The sequence below is a fragment of the Polypterus senegalus genome, chromosome 12, assembly GCF_016835505.1.
Source record: "Polypterus senegalus isolate Bchr_013 chromosome 12, ASM1683550v1, whole genome shotgun sequence".
In the NCBI taxonomy this organism is placed as follows: Eukaryota; Metazoa; Chordata; class Cladistia; order Polypteriformes; family Polypteridae; genus Polypterus; species Polypterus senegalus.
The window spans coordinates 8,696,762-8,717,308 of record NC_053165.1 but is presented as its reverse complement, the minus strand read 5'-3'; the positions used below and the strand labels follow the sequence as shown (position 1 = coordinate 8,717,308).

The 20,547-nt window shown below is 37.1% G+C and overlaps 2 protein-coding genes and 3 non-coding genes across 11 annotated transcripts in view; 4 read left to right on the top strand and 1 right to left on the bottom strand.

The window, feature by feature from the left end:
* The window catches only part of pbrm1 (polybromo 1), a 45,321-nt gene extending 44,219 nt beyond the window's left edge, over nucleotides 1–1,102 (bottom strand). For all 6 annotated transcript variants that reach the window (XM_039772956.1, XM_039772959.1, XM_039772957.1 and 3 more), the window contains exon 1: nucleotides 945–1,102. The gene's annotated coding sequence lies outside the window, so the exon portion shown is untranslated. The remainder of the gene's footprint in view (nucleotides 1–944) is intronic.
* Nucleotides 1,103–1,247: 145 nt separating this feature from the next.
* Nucleotides 1,248–20,532, top strand: gnl3 (guanine nucleotide binding protein-like 3 (nucleolar)). Of its 2 annotated transcripts, XR_005635994.1 has the most exons (17): nucleotides 1,248–1,353; nucleotides 1,585–1,643; nucleotides 4,315–4,452; nucleotides 4,903–5,007; nucleotides 5,096–5,176; nucleotides 5,321–5,453; nucleotides 7,021–7,124; nucleotides 7,621–7,765; nucleotides 9,209–9,296; nucleotides 11,993–12,170; nucleotides 12,331–12,473; nucleotides 13,293–13,396; nucleotides 14,515–14,681; nucleotides 17,009–17,096; nucleotides 17,602–17,734; nucleotides 19,320–19,384; nucleotides 20,290–20,532. XR_005635994.1 is itself a non-coding variant. In XM_039772962.1 (15 exons), exons 1-15 carry the CDS (start codon nucleotides 1,341–1,343, stop codon nucleotides 17,697–17,699), a joined length of 1,644 nt encoding a protein of 547 aa, XP_039628896.1. In that variant the 5' UTR covers nucleotides 1,248–1,340; the 3' UTR covers nucleotides 17,700–17,895. The 2 variants fall into 2 exon arrangements, 1 of the variants encoding a protein (XP_039628896.1); XM_039772962.1 differs by lacking the exons at nucleotides 19,320–19,384; nucleotides 20,290–20,532 and having other exon boundaries at nucleotides 17,602–17,895.
* Nucleotides 13,081–13,154, top strand: LOC120541821. Its single transcript, XR_005636095.1, has one exon. It is a non-coding gene; the product is annotated as a small nucleolar RNA SNORD19 (small nucleolar RNA).
* LOC120541820 lies at nucleotides 16,686–16,761 on the top strand. Its single transcript, XR_005636094.1, has one exon. It is a non-coding gene; the product is annotated as a small nucleolar RNA SNORD19 (small nucleolar RNA).
* Nucleotides 17,154–17,228, top strand: LOC120541822. The gene has a single exon (XR_005636096.1). It is a non-coding gene; the product is annotated as a small nucleolar RNA SNORD19 (small nucleolar RNA).
* Nucleotides 20,533–20,547: the final 15 nt, after the last annotated feature.

The following is a 20,547-nucleotide window of genomic DNA, read 5'->3' as shown; positions in this document are numbered from 1 at the left end:
TGCGCCCTGCGGTGGGCTGGCACCCTGCCCGGGGTTTGTTTCCCTGCCTTGCGCCCTGTGTTGGCTGGGATTGGCTTCGGCGGACCCCTGTGACCCTATATAGAGAATGTATATCTAATCTAATGAAATAACTTGTTCCTCGTTTTTACAAATTAAACGACGAATAAAAAAAATACTTCTGTCAAAGGACATGTTTCTGAGCACTGAAACACTGCGATCCTAATATCTGTTTGCAAAATTAAGAAGCTTACGAGGTGTGTGTGTGTCAGCAACATGCAAAAATGGCAACGAACGTTCATAACCTTGAGCACAGGGCGCGGACGAGGTATTTAATTTTGCAATTGACTTCTTCGCTACAGCGCCTGGTGATGGAACGTGTTACCGGTGCTAGATAAGCACGTCGTTCAAAACATTTTCAAGTAAGTGGAGTGCACGATGTGTGTGGATCCCTGGTCATGTGTGGCTCGCCTGCTGTACGGTCACATGACATAAACGCCTCCTTTGTTGTGGACTGCAGGCTTGGCTGCTAAATGCTCCAATGTAATCAAGTTGTACTACATTACTCTGCACAACATGCCAGCTGTAACATATGCATCAAAGTGAGGGATAATTAGAAACTCATTTAAGTGTATCCTAAGAAAGTGGCGCCGAACTCGACAATGAATCGAGGAATAGATAAGACGCGAGATATGAGCAGAAATGAAGCGGGATACCGTAAACCACTTTACGATGAAGTCCCCACGCGCCTGTCACGCTTGATCTGCGCACACCTGTCCGCCTGATATGAGCTCTAATGTCCTCCCATTAGCTTCGCTGATTTTGTTCCGACTACAACGGCCCACCTAATGTACCAAAAGAAGCCGCCAAACGCTCCCTACCACCCCACCACGTCTGTCACCCGCTCTCCCCATACCACATTCGTCCCGGTTATTCGAGTAGCTCACCTATTCCCGGCACCGCTCCTCAAACACAACAGCCCAGCTCTGCAGAAAGGGGGGAAAATAAAAATAAAAATGAAGCTAATGGCGTGGGCCCCCCACCGCAGAGCCCAACTGACAATAGTCCCACAGCTTTCCCCCCCCCTTGCAGGCGGCCGTAACCCGGATCAGGAAGTCGGCCATTACAAGCGGTTCGGTTCCGTTCCCCTCCCCCTCCCTTAGCGTCATGGCGAAGTAAGAGAGTCTGCTTTGAAAGGAGGATGGTCCCGTCAATCTTATGCATTCGTCCAATCAACGCTAAGAAATATGGAGCGTATCTTCTCCGGTGCACGCCTCTTATTCCTTCTTTTCCTTTTACACGTGGTCTGGTAGCTGCAAGTGTAAGGACGTCAAGGCTTCAAGATGAAGCGGCCAAGTGAGTGAGAGAAATTTTGCGTTTAATTTAAATTGGGGACGTTTCAGAATTTTTATTCGGAACATTTCGGAAAACCCTTCTTGCATTGCTTATGTTTTGCTGATTGGCGGGCTAAAATAGCCCCCTTTTTGGCGCGTCTGATTCTGAAATGTACATTTGTCACCCGAGAGGCACGTGTGTCGAATGTGATAGAAATTTCATTTTTCTGATCGGTGTCTTCTTGTTTTTCAGAACTGAAGAAAGCAAGTAAGAGACTGTCCTGTGCTAAGCGCTACAAGATCCAGAGGAAGGTGAGGCCTGATCGGAACGAGGGAAGAGGTTTGTCGTATACCAGTAGTCTGATCGTAGAACATGCGCTGGGGCAGCAGTAGGCCTTCATCTTTTTCTTCCCCACATGTTATCTTCGACAATGTGGAAGGGAGACAGAAATCTTATTAGCGTAATAACAGTAGTATTACCAAACTATAACGGAAACTACAGATAGGTTATTTAGGTGGTGACCGGCTAATAATTTGTTTAGAAATCGTTTGAGAAAACTCGTCCATTGGCCATGCGGAGGTTGAGCGTGCGCGAGCTCCACGTTTTCGTCATGGCGTTTTCTGGTCATCAAATTCCAAAAAGTTGAATGGGATTCCAAAATGTTTCATCATGAAATTAAGCAATGGCAAATGGCACAGGCATATTCTAATAAATGAGATATGGGTACTACAATAAGATGGGTTTAATGCTTTCTCTTTGGTTTCGTTATAAACTATAAGTCGTACAAGGCAAAACTAATATCATAGGAATGCTGTACAACTCTCTTATACATGGACATTTTTTAATTTGACATTTAGATATGCAAAAATCAAATGAAAAGGATCATTCTGACCAACCCCTTGTCGATTCTAAAATAATATACGTCCAGTGTATGATGTACATACATTACAAAAAAAACGTTTGGATATTTGTATTTTCAAAAGTGAAAGTTTTCATAGATAGATGAGTATCTATCCACGTGTGTGTTGAATCTAGTCATGACCTGATGATGATGATGATTTCTGGCATGAATCGAAAGCTTAGGAATAAAAAAAAAAAATTAAGATAATGTGATTCTTTTGCTCCCTTTGTTGATTTCCAGCTTTCCATATAAAAATTGTATTGCAGACCTTTGAGTTAAATAACACACATACGAGGGGCCGTCAGACCTAGTAGTATTTGTTAAAGAGTATTAATGATTCCTTTTAAATTAATGAGCTGTTCATATTTACACTGACTTGTTAGCTACAAAATGTGTTTTAATATTTGGTCACTTTGCGTGTGTGTCTCTGTACGTTTGGAAAAGACTGATTAAGTACAAAAAGGCCTGTTTTTTAAACTTATTTCTTTAAATCATATTTCTTACAATCCTTACTAGCGGAAGTACCTGGTGTTCCTCTGGTTTATGTGTAGAATGGATAAAGAAAGTAAAGCAAAAATTTCTGGGGTGTGTTTTTTTATGGCAATCCAGTTATATTAATAGTTATCCCATTTGTCATTAACACTTCCTCTCGGTCAATGCCTCTAATCTTGCAGGTTGCAAGTATGCAAAATTTCATTCAGATTAGTTTAAGGGGTGTAGGATTGTATAGGGGAGAGACAGACATTCAATTTTATATCTTAGCTATGATTCTGCAATTTTTTTTTAATTTGAGATCTTTTAAAGCTAGCACAATGTTCTCAATTAGTTTTAATGTAAATTGCCCAATTAATTTGCTCTTTATATTCTCATTGACTTGTTAGCTGTGTAATGTGTTTAAATGTTTGTCTCTTTGCAATTTTGAAATCGAATAAACCCATATTTGCTATAATTTGACTTTTAATATGAGGTGTTTTGATGCTGGCCTAATTTTCTCAGTTAAAATGCTGAACTAATATAAAAAAAAAATGTGTGAAAGACTGAGGGCGAGTCTGGTAACTTTAATCTTGATAATACAAAATGTGCCGTTCACTCGAACTATTTTTTGTCCTGCTCATTAAGAACAAAAATGACACACTTTACTAAAGTGCTCATTAGTTAAGAGTGAAAGTGTGCAACCAAAATTTTGTAAGGTTTGGTTTTGATTCCCAGAAAGATCTTTCACCTCACGTAATCATAATTTGTTTAGTTACTTTTCACTAGTGAAACCTTCTGCATAATTCTGGTATCCCTTGCCATCTTGGTTTTGAGTGTATTGCTGAAAACGTATTTGGTGGCAGACCACTATGAAGTTGATATAAGGGCAGGGATTAAATTCCCACATCCAAAATTTAAAGACAAGATTGGTTTCTGGAAATCTGTTCTGAAAGGACTGTTTTTATGTTACTTCTTGTGGAGGGGAAGAAGACAGAACCTGCTCTGAGCTGAACTTGATTTATTGCTTAATTTCCATATATGCAGTTGAGTTAATTGTTTATTGCCTAACTGTTACACTCCAATATCAAAAGGCAATTCTCTCAAAAAAAACAGACTTGGTTTAGATTCCTGTGTAGCCGTTTCTTTTAATAACTAAACTGGTTTGGTTCTCGGCCTAACAATGTAGGGATAGCCCATAGTTCATAGATAAACATGACAGCTGTTCATGTTACTTTTTTATAGTATGGTGGCAGTACACCAGATTTTACGAGTATCATATATTTGGTTGCATTTTTGTTTTGAATCACACAAAAATGATGGCTTAAAATGAGTTAAGCGTTTATACTTGGGTGTTATTCCAGCAGTTGCTAACAGAATCCCACATTTGAAAGGATAAGCTAAATCCAAGTTGGTGTAGGACTTTCTGGGACTTTTAACAATTGTGAAAAGATCAGTGCTGGGTTGAACTGTAAGTGTAGAAAGGCTCAGACAAAAGTCCACCAGAACTTGGAAGTGCATAATGTTTTAAGAATAAAAATGGTTAGTCTTAATTGTGCAAGACAGGAAGAGATTTCCACTAGTAATAGATTTTTCTTACCCCTCTGTAGGTTCGTGAGCATCACAGAAAATTACGTAAAGAAGCAAAGAAACGTGGCTTTCGGAAAACTAAAAAAGACCCTGGAGTTCCCAACAGTGCACCTTTTAAAGAAGAGCTTTTAAGGGAAGCAGAACAGAGGCGGTTAAAGGTTTGTATTGTCAAAATGGCCTTATCTGGTTTCTTGTGGCAAGTTTGATCAAATGTGCAGTTCCTCTGAACTTCCTTGTCAAAAGTCTCAATAACTGGGTTTGCTAAAAGTTATGCTTGTAAATGATTAAGGAACAAGACCTTGATTCCACTACAGTGGAGAAGCATCCTGGTAAACTGTTCGTGTTCAAGTGGGTTAACAAATGTAGAGATGAGCATCTTGTACTTTGAAAGGCCCTTCTTACTATTGGAATTTCACAGGCAGTCTTTGAAGTAGTCCCATGATTCTCTCTCTCTGTCTGTCTGTCTGAGTTTTGGTGTGTTAGTGTGAGTCCTTGGTGATTTTAATTTGGAGTTGGTTGTCTGCTTAATGCACTAAACCAATACAGTTCATACATTTTATCCTAGAAAGTAAAGTTTTTTTTTTGAGAAACTTGTTTTTGTGTTCCAGCTTGAAGAAGAAAAAGAAAAGCAGAAGCTAGCTAGAAAAAAAGAGAAAGCTAAGCGAAAACAGGAAGGTGGTAAAGACCAGAAGGCAAAATCCCAGAAAACCGAGGTTAGCCATGTTTCTTTTTTTTTTTTTGTATAAAACAGTTTGTGTTTTAGAATGATACAGTGAATAGTGTTGTGTGTATGTTCAACAGAAACTTCCAGTGAAACAATCCGAATCGCACAAAAAGGAAGCTAAACATTTTACAGCGTCATTCTGCCTAGAAATACAAAAAGTAAGTCCTGATTTAAGATTATTAGCTGGGAATGCAGGTTTTTTTTTAATAGCATTTATTGCCTTAAGTTTTATTTGTGTCTGTGTCCCTTTCCATGTTATGTTTACTTGGTGAAAGAGCTAATTGATCCTTTGTGTCAACTAGGTTATTGATGCCAGTGATGTTATCCTTGAAGTTTTAGATGCAAGAGACCCTCGGGGCTGTAGATGTCCACAGATAGAAGAAACCATCCTGAAATCTCAAAAGAAAAAGTTGCTGTTAGTCTTGAACAAAGTCGGTGAGTCAAAAAAGAGCAAACAAATTATTTATCTCTATTTATTCAATGTCAACAATGCATTTGCCTAGTAAGTAATGTTAAGGCAGAATTGCCTAAGTGATTAATGTGAATGGTGTTTCTTAAAGTGTACCCTCCCTGAGACGCATTCATTTATTTCTGGGCTCAAAATCTGGGGAAAGGCACCGTACTTAAAACTCACTGTACTAAGAAAGAAACCCCATTCAAGGAACCCCCAGGGTCACATTGTTGGATCTCAAAATGAGATGTGTACAAAATTCTGTTGAGATTGGACAGAGGGTGTGAACTTCATATGTTAGATTTGGATTTTTACTAGAATTCTATATATAAACACAAGTAGTAGCAAAATGGTACTTTGCATTCTTTTTTTAAAATTGCATATGTACATATTTAGTAACATTCATTAATGAGTAAATGTATCCAAGTTATGTGCATAAATGAAAATATAAATTATAACTGTAGATAAGTGCAATTTATAGCTTAAACTATATGAATTCAGTAAGCCAAAAGTGAATGCATTCTAATGCTCTTAAGTGCGATTTTTTTTTTTTTAACTTGGGCCTGTTCACATTTGGTTTATTTCCATCTCTGATACACATCCCCATTGAAGTACATGTAGTCAACGTAGACCCCGAGTAATATTTCTTGCAGTGCACCATCTATTTGTTTTTTGCAGTTCACAAAGTAATATATTTGTCATTTCAACAGATGGTGCATCAGAAACTTTTGTAATAGTAAAATACGTCACTACTGTATCCCTCAATTGAAAACACTGTATGTGGTTTTTTTTTTTTTTCTCTCTTCTCATTATAAACATGCATGCTGGTTGCAAATCTAGAGTACTGATCCAGTCCTGATATGCTGCATGCCCAAAGCAACTTGACAACAATCTTGTAATACACATGCATGAAATTTTTGAACGTACCCATTAAAGTTCTGATGTCATGCTGGCCTCATAAAGCATCATGGGGGAAATGTACAGGAAAGTATTCCACAAATTAAGTCACTGGCATGAATGAACATCCCAGGACTACCCTTCCATTTTTGCTAGTGTTCACATTTCATCAGCACACACTGATGTATTTCTACCTGCCTGGTTTCTTGGTGTGTATGTTTGTGGTGCTTGCAGCCATTCTTAATATTCTTTGTCTAGAGGTGTGTTTTTTATATAGGTATATCCTTTGTTCTTTATACTGTAGGTTAGTTGTAATAAAGTACATTTTTACTACAACTTTTTCTTGCTAGAATTCAGGGGACATTTTTTCAGTAGAGTGGCAAAACTCGCTGTATGGTGGTGGTTTTGGTGAAGTGTGTTGTTTGTTAGCCTTATGATCACATATAAAACAGATTTCGATTAATACTAATGTAAATTCCATTTGGGGTAGTGTCAGAATTGCTAGTAGTTCTAGTTCATTGGATTTTACTGAGCTGGAATGAAAGCTTTTCTGATTAGGTTATATAGAAAATATGCATCTTGAGTTTTTTGACATGCTTCTGACATACTAATAGAAGTATAAGTAATGGTTTGCTTCATTTTCTAAAATTTCAGATCTAGTACCAAAAGAGATTGTCACAGACTGGATAAAATGTCTGCAACTAGAATTTCCCACAGTGGCCTTCAAATCAGCTACCATGTTTGAAGACAGTATGAAGGTAGGATTTAATTTTGATATATCGATTGTTGGTGCAGTTTTTTTTTTTTTCTGTTATTATACAGTTGAAAGTATGTGGTGTTGATGGTATTTATCACATTGGTGTAGCTCAGATTAGTGAATGTAGACTGTCATTGAGCACCTCACTTTATTAAAACACTTAAGACATGGAGTGATTGAGGTGTTGCGTTTTAGTCAGACATGCAGGTAAATGTTTTACTGTACTCTATACATATGACAGCAAATTTGAACTTGCACTTAAATGCCCTTTTTTTCATTCTCTGTTTTAAATGCCTCCTTGTATCAATTTTTGTTGAAATGTTTCTCCTAACTGTCAACCAGCCATTTCAACTAACCATTTCGTTTTATGGATGTTACTGCAACAGGTTTTCTGTGAAATATAAATAAATAGCTTGGAGAATAGAATCTGACCCTTTCTGGGAGAAAAAAAAAAAATAATGCATTTTTTAATAGTCTGGTTTTGTTTTTTTTAACAGGTAGTGACGAAAAAAATGCCCCCAGGTGGAATTACACAGCTAATGAAAGGCAGCTCCTGTTACGGGGGTGATGTCTTGTTGAAACACCTAAAAGAATGCTGCCATCCCCAGATGACAGATGGCATTTTAAAGGTTGGAGTCATTGGTGAGGACATATTTATTAGCTATCATTGGCAACTTCTGCTCCTTGTTTTAAAAGGAATACCTTGCTTTTATACCTGCAACTCTTCTGTGATGTTGAGTCTGACTCCTTTTATGTTCTGCTGTTAAATGTAATGTGCATAGAATGTGAAGTTGTACAGGTTTTGTTTGGGTCCGTCCAAGATGACACATGAAAAAGTGTTTTAAAAGGTACAGAAAAAAGTCTGTTTTTTCCATAAGGAGATGCATAGTATTGATTAAAATGCATCCATCAAACTTTTCAAAAGGTTGTGGAGATTGGTGTAAGAAATGGGTGGGGAAACAAAAGTTTATTCCACTGTAAGTTAATGGCAGAGCCAGTGCCGTGGATGGATGGCCCTTTCGTATCTTACCAGTTCCTTGTGTTTTTTTTTTTTATTTATTTATTTTTTTTAGATCATTTCTCCTTAATTGTTTAAAATTTTAAATATGCTAAAAAGAGCAAATGTGAAGAGTGCAAAATACTATGGTGTGTTTTTTTTTTTTTTTTATTTAACAATTGGCATTGTATCACAAGCCAGTTGTGATGTCAATTTATTTATATAGCACATTTAAAACAACACAGGAATGTTGCGGCCAAAGTGCTTTACAATAAAAGAAGAAAAAAAAATACGATTAAAATAAATAATAAATAGAAGTAAGATTACATAATCACAATGAGGAAAACCATCAGTATTACTGAAGGTCACGGAAAGCAAGTTAGTAGAAATGAGTCTTTAATCTCGTTTTGAACAGTTCAATTGTAGTCGACTCCTTTACGTAATGAGGTAAAGAGTTCCACAGGCGAGGAGCAGCAGCTGCAAAAGCCCTGTCCCCCTTTGTTTTACACTTGGTACGAGGGACAACAAGAGACAAGTGATGTAATTCCATATGTTCTCTGTTTGTGATGTGCAAAGATTTTTTTCAAAAGGCAGCCTGATGTGCCTTGCAGATCACAATTTTTCCATTAGAAACTTTTGTCAAGGAATACGTTGTCGGGTCCTTGTACGTTTTTGTTACGAAGTACTTTATGTAACAAAAGAGATTTGAAATTTTAAAGTATTTGTTCAAAATCCGCATGGAGAACGAAATGGCTTTCTCTTCAGTCAGTCACCACATCTTTACAATAAACGTACAAGAGCTGGCATGAGTTTAACACACGCAGCAGGATCAAAGTAAAATGTGTAATTCAGTGGGTCTGGGGATTTGTGTGGGCAAAGTAATGGAAACAAAATTGTAACCAGGGAGTGAGTTCAACCTGATGTACATAAAATCAAACATTTCACCAATAAACTACTTGATAATACACTTTTTTTTTTTTTTTGCCTATTTGGTTTTAAATGGCTTGCTAGGTGATATCATTTATGAAGGAGCTTTGATGGTTTTGTTTTGTGCATTAAGTCTGTTTGGTTTTTTTTTTCTTTTTCAGGGCTCCCTAATGTAGGCAAAAGCAGCATAATTAATAGCTTACGGAAAGCTGAAGTTTGCAACACTGGGATTTACAGGTGCACTACAAAGTAAGCACAATTTGTAATAAGGGTTGAAATTGGGCATGGGAGTAGAAAAGATGGGCATATGTGGCATGTACAAAGCAGTGGTAATGAGCAGTTGAGTCTAAATGCCTTTTCACCCCTAATTTATTTAATGACTTTATTTGAACTCTGGTGCAATTTCCCTGAAAGTCTAGTTTGTTTAGGTAGATGTAAACATGCCAATTCCACTTGTGTGCAAACCAAACTGGACCGAGGCCGTTTTGGTAAGGGTGTTATCAGTGCGGTACCAAGCATGCCCTAGAATAGTTCACATGAAGTATGACTGTGAACTAACACAAGACCAAGCCGATTACAGTAAATACTGTGCAGCATTGGTGAAATTGTGTGTACTGGGATGTGGTCGTCACACTTAAGTGATTTGCTGTTGATGATTGGGGAGTTTCATTCACTGCATAATAGGGTCGAGGGTTAAAATGTACACTAACAACTACAAAAAGTTGAAAATACATAGGTACAAATGTGACAAAATCCAAATAAACACTTGCACAATTACCAGTCAGTTAGGGCAGGCCTAGCACCTGATCAGATGCCTGATACATGCCTCTTATGAGCGTAATTATACAGCAGCTAAAAGGGGAAAACAAAATTCACTTGTGATCGGGTCAATCAAAACTTGTCTCAAAATTTTATACCACAGAAGTGAGTCATGCAGGTGGGATGTCCTGTCAGTGTGATCTTTTACAGGGCACGATGTGGATACACTAACTGACATGTAGTAAATGTTAATCAGACGTTCCAAATTGAACGTTAGCAGTTAGTTACAGGAGTTAAGATCGTAGACATGATTTGAGATTTAGGGTATGGTGAATGTGGGGGAGTAAATGCACAGCATCATATAGTTAAATGAAACACACCTGGCACATCTACAGTCCTACAGCTGAAGCACATCAATGTATACCCTCCGCAGAGTGTGCTTCCATTTGCATTCTTGCCTATTTAAAACGTGTCCTTTTTGTGCCATGTGTAGTAGCATACATTTCATACGTTTTTACACTTGATTGTTTACAGCCATTTTGCTGATAGAGCTGTGCTTGATTAAATAAACCAGATAACTATGGAAGTAGTAGGCAAACACAACTGTTGTTAACTTTCAATGATTTATTTTTTTTCTGGAAAAAAAATGTATTTCTGCCCACTGAATGAAGTTCACAATAGGCCCACTGGATGTTTATTGATATGTTTAGTTCGCCTGACAGTCTGCAGTGTGAAAAGCAACCAAATAAAGTAGAGATTGAAACAAAATAATGAAACATCCCCTGATTCAGAAGAAAGCAAACTGGATAGGAGTGTGAAAACACCCAAGTGCTGTAGTGAACATGTGGAATTGTTTTGTGTTGATTGATTGTTCATGTTCTGGATTTGATGGTCAGCTCAATAAGTCATATTACCTATTATGATAGGTTATATGTAAGCTTATTGAACTGGAGTGTTGCCGTTTTATGGGACATTACTTTTATTTTTCGCTTCCTCTTGTGTTTATGTATGTGTGTGTGTATTTGTGTATGTATGTATGTATATATATATGTGTGTATATGTGTGTGTGTATATATATGTGTGTGTGTGTGTGTGTGTGTATATATATATATATATATATATATATATATATATATATATATATATATATATATATATATATATATATATATATATATAGATAGATATATATATATATATATATATATATATATATATATATATATATATATATATATATATATATATATATCTATATATATATATATATATATATATATATATATATATATATATATATATATATATATATATATATATATATATATATCATATATATATAGTGTATCTGTGTATATTTATAGCTGTTTTATGAAAATTCTACACAGTAAATAAGTACACAATTAGTAGCATTAACATGGGAAAGCTTCAGAACACAGGCCATTGTCCATAATTTTACACCCTATTGTTATACCTGAAGTTTTGCATTTTATGGGTTACATACCAATTTGGCTGATTTTCAACCTCAGGAGTATGTTGAAGTTTCTAGAGCATTAATTGTTGTTTGTTAAAGGAGGAAAAGTTGTGTGGCTTTTAATTTTCAAAATACAGGAAGTCCTGCTAATCATTTTACACGTTACACCACATATGTAAATGTGAGGGTAAAAGATAGTGACACACAATTGATGTAGTGACCTGACTGTTGATTTGTGTCCACTGGTCTGGTTCAGCGTTTTATCAGTTGCTTATCAAGCAAGCCACTTTAGCATTGGATAGCAGTTTAGTTGTCTAATTTTAGTGAAACGGTTACAGATTCTTGCTGTTCAGTGATAGCTATGGAAGACCCCATAAAAAGAAATGACTAACAGTCCCTTGCAGATACTAGACTATAATACTTTTTAAAAATAAAACTTTTTCCACTTACATAGTTTTTGTATCTTGGATTTTTTTTGTCCCCCTCAGTGTGTTAAGTTAATAGTCCACGTGCTTCTGAGCTGTCTGTCTTTACTTTTCTACTGACCACATACCACAAATAACGGTAAATGTACTTGTTTTACATTTTTGTAGCTTGATCGTATAGCTCAAATTAATCTTGAGAATCTTAAACCCACTGAGAGTGAATAATTATGCAAAAATAATCAACTTCAGTTGAATTGGTAATCTGTGTCTTTCTTAATTTCATGCAGGCATATCCAGGAAGTGAAAATTGACAACCACATCCGGATGATTGACTGCCCTCCTATCATTGCTGCCCCCTCAAACTCTGTGGCTACTCTGGCCTTAAGAGGTCATGTTGACATTGAGAATATGGAAAATCCAAGAGGGGCAGTCAATGCACTACTCAAACAATGTAGCAAACAAAAGGTATTGTTACTGCTTTGAAATGTAAGAAATACTAATAGTTGGTGAATTTGACCCTTTAGTAGTATAAACTAAGATTTTCTGTGTAGTTTTTATCTTGTTAGGTAAGTTTTAACGGGCAATTTGGTGATTTTTGTGTACATTTTGTCACTCTCCAATACAGATCATGATGGCATATAATTTGCCTGACTTCAGAAATTCCTTGGAATTTTTAACTTTGCTTGCACAGAGGAGGGGTTTTGTGAAAAAGGGGAACATTCCAGATACAGATAAAGCTGCACGGATCTTCCTGAAAGACCTGACTGGGTAAGCAATTGTCGATGCAGTGTGTGTGTGTGTGTGTGTGTGTGTGTGTGTGTGTTTTGAGATTTTTAAATGTTTCTAATAGAATGTGGCCCACATTGTAAAATAAAATTATTTTATTTTTGAACATCATTTACTCAAAAGTATTAAAATCTTTTAGGCAGGTTGATCCTGACATGGTAGGAACCCAATTAATGAGACATCACAGGTCCTGCTTATATATTCAAATACACTCACTCAAATGGAACTATTTAAAGTCATACCTTCACATGCCTGGGACTTTAATATCTGAAGAGGTGGCCACAGACAGTATGCCACAGTTCAGCTTGCAAGTGCAAACCATCATGAAAATGCGCTAAAGACAACCTAAATATGACATATTGAAGGATTTTTCCAGTAGTGTTGGGGCTAAGGCCATGGACCAAGGGGTGGCATTAAAACCTGCAACTTTAGCATGCATGATGCTGGGACTAGTCACATTTAATGTAATTTCTTGCAAGTGTGTTGTGTGGTGGTTGTTTTTTTTTTTTTTTTAAGATAAAGATTGTCTTTTCATTGTAGCCGGGGTATCAAGGTAGTGATTTGAAGTGGAACAGTACTAATGCCATGTGAGAAATGAGGATACTAAACTAAAACTTGATTCTCTGTGATGACTTAAGATCCAACTCTGATCTCCTGAAGGCAAAAGTACAGTCTGTTCCGCCTGGCCCAATGTTATCTTCTACTTGTAATATTTACATGTTTTATTACTTGTAGCATTCCTGAAAAAGTCGTAACTTTTTTTTTTTCTTCTTCTTCTTTTGTATACATGAACACCCCCAGGAGTAAAATGAATTACCATTGTAATCTTCCCAATGAACTTAACAGTTCTTCATGCCTTTCTGAAGATGACACACTGCAATATGACAATCTTAAGACACTGTCTGGTATGTTACCTATCACTTGTAGTTAGTATCTTGTCTACGTGTATGACTTTATCTTTCTACCTTTTTTTTCTCTATTTCCCTGATCACTCCTATCACTTTCTTTTATGTGGCTGTTTTACCCTGCATTGTTATCGCTCTTTAATATTGTTCTTTATCAGTATGCTGCTGCTGGAGTATGTGAATTTCCCCTTGGGATTAATAAAGTATCTATCTGTCAGTTATATAGTGCCTTTCACTCTACCTACCTACCTACCTACAGATATATGACAAAGATCTTGGTGCCAGAGAGTGGTGACATGTTGTTGATTAGCACATGTTATGCGTTTCATTGTTCTCTGTACACGTGACAGTAATGACCCTATAAATGCAGCAGTTTAGGTCAGGGTTCAGTGGATGTTTGTAGCCCTGGAAAAGGTTGCATGGATTGTTCTAGGTATAACTGCAGGAAAGGATTATGAAGGAGACCCTGACCAAAAGGGCTTTAAAGTTGGACACAGTAGCAAGGGCTCCGTCTGGGTGGTGTTGGAGTGGCCAAAACACATAAGGAGGCCTATGAAACATGGGCATAGCGATTGTGCTTCAGCAGCTTTTTATTTTTTTATTTATTTATTTTTTTAACAAAGACAAGTAGGGTCAAGACCATTCTCGTTAGGCCCAGTGTGACCAAGAAGTGGTTTTGTCCTGTATGTTACTTTGTGCTCTTCACATTTATTCTTCCTTTGTGTTCTTCTTTACGGAAGGAGACCCTGACCAAAAGGGCTTTAAGGATGGACACAGTAGCAAGGGCTCAGTCTGGGTGGTGTTGGAGTGGCCAAAACACATAAGGAGGCCTATGAAACATGGATATAGCGATTGTGCTTCAGCAGCTTTTTATTTATTTATTTTTATTTATTTATTTTTTTAACAAAAACAAGTAGGGTCAAGACCATTCTCGTTAAGCCCAGTGTGACCAAGAAGTGGTTTTGTCCTGTATGTTACTTTGTGCTCTTCACATTTATTCTTCCTTTGTGTTCCTTTTTTAAGTTTTTGGTTATTGTGGTCTTTACTGTAATTTGGAATCATACCAGCCTTTAAACATTGTTCTTATTTTAAGTGGGTGTCTAAATTTTCGTCCACAGCTGTGAAGTGCCCCACTAAGTCAAGTAGCATTACGTTTCAGTCATTAAATGCTACAGTTGGACTGTTGGAAGATGTCTCGGAGGACAGTGGCGAACATATGGAGCAGTCTAATGAGCAAGAGGAGGAACACATAGAGGATGGTGAAGACGGTGTAGAAATGGAAGAGGTAAAAAAAAAAATCAAAATATGTTGCCTTGCCTCTTATTTTTATATAAAATATAGTATATGCTAGGTTTTCAAATAAAATTTATTTGAAAGATAGAAAAAACAGATAACAAATAAGCATTAGTATTTAGTTCTTGTATTTGCCCTGCTTGTCAAACCAGTCCAGTTTAAGGTTTATAAACAAGATTTCTTGTTCCTACACACTTGGAAATTTTAAAAGGTTCAGAGACCCCATAAAATATTAATTTGTTCTAACTTGAATGACCCTTTTCTTTATATGATGCTGAGAGAACCCCAGTGTTTGTCTGCTCAGTTGACAAACGCTGCCTTTCAGATCCCCACAATTCTTTTGTTGTGTCATGGAAAATGCCTTCATGTGTTCTCCTTTTGAAACGTGTTGCTTTTTCCACTCTGCTAGTGTGTTAGAAAGGTTTTGCCTATATGCCTGTAGAATTGGAGCGGAATGTTGACTAGGAACCTGTTTGGACATGATATAAATATTCTGCAATTGTTAGTCTCTTCTAGATTGCCAAGAGTATTGGGGGACTTAAAAAAAAAAAAAAAAGGCATATTTGAGTAAATGCTCAGTTATGAGGCACTGCAGTTATTTTGAATTATGGTTTCAAAAGTACCCTGGTGCATGGTTGGGGGTTGAAAGTAGACTGAATCTTCAATCAAAGGCTACACACAAGCCTAAGAGAATCAACACAATACAGATAAATAGTGTGGACACTAGAGGGCACTGTCGCTCCTCAACCCCAACACACAGACAATGGTGACATAAGTGCTCGTTTATTTTTAACTCTTCGCAGTGCTCTCCACCAGCACAGCCACAAGTAAATGGGCAATAAAGCACACAAATGATTCTTTCTTTCTTCCTCCTTCACTCCTTCCAACAAGCTTTGTCCACCATCCACCCGACTCTGGCTCATCCCTGTTAGGTTGGCCCAATCCTTTTTATATTGGGCAGAAACCTCGTGCCATATGGCTCTTGTATAATTATACCACCCCCTGGTGGCACTCACAGCACCCAACAGGGCTGAGATGTGCAACTCTGCTGTCACCCAATGGAGCTGCCATCTAACGTTCTGAGGGAGGAAGTGACCTAGAAAAGCTGCCTTCCCCTATCCTTCCGTTCTCTGGGTGTCCCAGCCGCATTGAGCTGCCGGCCGTCCCTTACAATAGTAATTTTTCAACTTCATGCATGGGCAGAATGGCAAGTACAATAAATAGATTGGTTTAATGCCAATTTCCAGTAATGCAAGAATTCATGAAAACTGCTTTTCTGCTAGATTATTTAAAAGTGTTTTTGCTTAACCGTATTGAGAAGATTTAGTCTAACAACCACACTCTCTCGCGTTTTATTTGGCCATTACCTGCTACTGAGAATGTCTACAGGGACCGGTGGAGTATACGTGCCCTTTTAGGGTTTCATTAATCTGTTTTGGTTTCCTAATACTGAGATCAGTTTAAAATGCACAGCCTTGATTGACAATATTAAACTGTTTGTTTAGCGTTGTCCCTTTCACTGTTTTTTGTTTTTTTTGGTTTTTAAGTATCTAATAACTGCTTAAGTGTTTCAGCTCAAATGAGAGCAGTGCTGAACAGGCAAACAGTTACAAACACTTGAGTCCTACTATATAGTGAAGAGTTGACTGTATCTTTTGGATATTTTAAGAACCGGCAGTTATTAGTATGCCTGTATTAATGACTGAACGTGAAATACTGGACTCGTTTTATACAAGTTCCTATAAATGAGATGCCATCTCGCTTCCAAGTGACAGTGTGTAAGCCAGCTTCTTTGTAGTTCATGTCTCAAATCGTACCAGTCGTAAAAACGACTTCTATTGCAGTACTGTAATTTAAATTGTGCTTTCCTAATTTCTAGCAATTAAGAGCCTCATGGGTTTTTTTGTGTGAAATTTAAAAAAAAAAAAATTTAACTGGGCTGTTGTACTTAATGGTTCTTAAGGTTTTAAAGAGTAGCAACGCACAGCTCTGATGTGAGAAATGAGGATAAATGAATGAATCTTGATTCTTCTAATGAAGACTTCAGATCCAACTCTGATCTCACCAGAGCTATAAGAAGTGCTTTTCCTGTTGTGTTGTTGTGTGTTGCCATCTTATGCAAGCTAGTAGTTGTAAAAGGGGGGTTGGGGAAACCTTACCATGTAGTAATGTGGATGGAAATATAAATAAGAAGTTGGGATGGACGGAGAACAGACTGGAGTGTTTTTAATGTAGTATATTGAGAATAAATCCCTCCAGCATCTCCTTGTAGAAGATTTTTTGTACCAGCTTGACTTAATTTTTTTTTTGTCAATATAGAATGAACCATCTGTAAGCCGAGAAGGAACCAGAAAACGAGTTTCTGTAAAGAATGCCCCTGAAAAGGACAAAGCAGAAATGGAAATGGGTATGTAAGCAAAGGCTTCTGATTGGCTTTCTAAGATGCATTATATATTTGCCCAATGAGACATGAGGAGAATCCTGTTGAATCTTGAATTGAATTGAAGACTTCATATCCAACTCTGATCTCATTAAAATAAAACTCTTTAGCCTGCAGGAGTGTGCAGATCGCAAGGTGAAGGCAGTGGTCTGGGTGGTCATCTGATAGACAGGATTTCCCAGGCAATGATGTGCCAGTTCTGCTCTCTTTAGCTGTATATTAAAAATAATTGAATTTCACAAAAGTACAGGGACAGATCAGCACTCTGAATTACTCTCTTGTGTGTTGTGAAAATCTACTGGGTGTGAAATTTTATTTGCATGGATGACTGTAGGCTGAACCTTGTGTGTGCTCTAACACAAAGGTACATTTTGAGGATGTGTGTATTTCATTTCACATATGTTATGATAAAAAAGGGATGAACAAAGTGTTGGTTTTGAAACGATTTTCCTGTTTTTCTGTGTTTCCCCAGCCAAGAAAACACAATTGCAGGTGCCCATTGACATCAATTTTTCATCATCCAATCTTGGTGATGATGACGCTTATGATTTTAATACGGACTTCAACTGAGGACCATTGTGGAAGAGGAGTCCTTAATTTCCAGTGTAATATAACAGTTCATCAGTTGTAAATGTTGTACATATTTTGTAAAAACCCTTGATGCCCCTGGGGGATGTAACGAAGGGAACTAAATAAATGCTTACCTTCACAATGAGGTGTACGTTAAGTCACATTTCAAGCAATAATCATGGTAGCTGTGTTTGCACATTTTTTTTTCTTTCCTTAATTAGAATGATGCACTTCATCTGCTTTCAAGAGAGACTGAGAATGTGCAAGTCTCAAAACTGTGTATAAAGTGATTTCGTTTTCTTCCGAGCTTGCATTTCATATCTCTTAAGATGCAGTTCCTGATTTGTAGCGAGTTTCCTTCAGATCTGGACCTTGAGCATCTGACTAGAGTTTCTTTGTATGGCCGCCTTTGCCTCATTGTGTCATTCTAGGAAATTCTCTTCAGTTTACTAGTGCTTTATCATCACCTTCCTTTTAGATGGCTATTAGAGATTATAGTGTTCATTTTGATTTAAAAAGCCCAGCTCACCTGAACCGTTCAGTATTCCCTGGTTCTGCTAATCGCATCCTTGTGCTAATCTGCAGAGCGCATGTCTAGCAAGGTCAGAACAAATTCTTGTAATAGTTTTATATTTTATTCTGTCTGTGGGTTTGAATTTTTTTTTTTGGCTCAAGATTTGTGTTCCTTTGGTTAAGTGCTACTGAGTCGGGGTTTGGGTATGATGTGCGTTCAAAGTGTACATTTTCATTTTCTTTCATTTTTGGCACTTTTTTTTTTTTAATTATTACTCTGTCTCATATTGGGGAGGACAAACTGGTGCACTTCAAATAAGCCAATCGATTTGTGTTCTAAACTCATGACGGTCCTGTGGAAGGCCGACATCCACCTGCTCACTAACACCAACACCCGTTGAATTTGTTTGGAATGGTGGCTGGTCTAAGTGGACTTGTTGAATGGTTTTAGCACACTCCTTCTTTTCAGTGTTGCTACAGTCATAAATCGGATTCAGTTACCATACCTGATGTTTAGTTTGGTATAAGGAATTTATGTGACTGAAGTTTTATTTCACAAATGTACTTGTCCTCTCTTATTGACATTAACTTCAGCTCTTTTTTTGGATAGATAGATACTTTATTAATCCCAAGGGGAAATTCCCATACTCCAGCAGCAGCATACTGGTAAAGAACAATATTAAATTAAAGAGTGATAACAATGCAGGTAAAACGGACAATAACTTTGTATAACGTTAATGTTTTAGAAGTGTAATAATGTACATCGTCCAGCCCTAACGTGCATTCAGGGATAATGCAATGTGAATAATGCACGCCAAGCAGTAGTGGGCTAGCATGTAGTACATCTGTAGTATCTGATTGACACGGGGGCCACTAAACATGACATACTTATAATCCTGTAAAACTGTGACATAAAGGAATAGTCTGGAAAGATGTACACACACATGAAGACTTGGCAATTCATAATAGTTATGAGGAAGCCATTGATATTTTCAGTTGTAATGATACAAAGCAAATTCTATATTTAAAAAGTCAAGACTTTATTTATTTTTATTAAAGCTATGACATTTAAACTGTTCAGTCTGCCCCACTCTGTGTGCTCCACAGGATATGAAAAATGAAACCAGAAAATGAATAATGGAAAAGCAGCAATATAGAAAATGCAATCTGAGGTTAGTGGAAATTTCTTGGGAACATTAAAATTGAATGAATGGAGTTTTGCGGCAGTCCTATCCTGTACATGCAACATTCTAAACTATATAGTTTCTAAACTGTCACACCGTGTAAGTAATGAGAGATTATCTTGCATGTATAAAATAGTAATACTGTATGTAGAAGAGGTCCTGACCGTGGCTGATTATCTGTTTTATTCCATCTAATATGTGAGAATAACACTCCCCCTTTATACTGATGGAAAACTGTTCTGAACTAACCAGAAACACTTTTTTTTTTTTTAAATCATCATATCTCAAAAGTATAAGAATTTTCACACTATAAAAATTGAAATGTGGTTTGAGGTAAAATAAGAGTACCCCTTTATACTGATGGAAGACTATTTTGAATTTGAAATCGTCAGAAATCAGTTTTGACACCGCATTTTGTATATACAAGATAAAACTAAAATAGAAAAGCAAAAAACTTCAAAGTACGGTTCAAGGTAAAAGGAACTGTAACACGGCACCTTTATAGGGAGGAACAGCTATTCTGAACTCCAAAACACTTTTTGGTTAAGACGTAGCACCTCAGCTGGCTATGCGAAAATTACAGCAAAAAAAACAACAAATTGGTCAAGTACAGTTCAAAGTAAAAGTATCTGCGCCTTAATACACTGACAGATGATTCTGAACACTGTTTAGTCACGCAAAACACAAAGTTAAAGTGCCAGGCATATACAGTATTGACCAGGGCTGTTGGCAGATTGCCTCTCGGTCTCCTGAAGTTTTGTTTTTTCCCCTTCCATTCAAGTGTTGGCTAGTATTTTGCCCCAGTCAAGATGTATCCAAGTAAGAAGGTTCCAGTCTTGGCCTGATTGAGCTGCACTGGTTGATGTGGTCTCAGTCCCTTGTTTTCATTTCAGGTCCTTCTCCGCTCCTAACTGGACATCTTAAGTGTGGCGCTTTCACTGCAGGCCATCAAGTTCTTGGATCACCAACAGTGCAACCTTTATTTCCAAGATGGGACTCTTCAAGTCACTCTGTGGCAGCAGGTTTTTATTCCACTTAACTGGATGTCTACTGTTATTTAGCTTGTCCTCCCTCTCGCTGCCCAATTTCTGTTAATACCAAAGTTTATAAAGTGACTGTAAATTTTAAAAAATGTACTAGGATGAAGTACA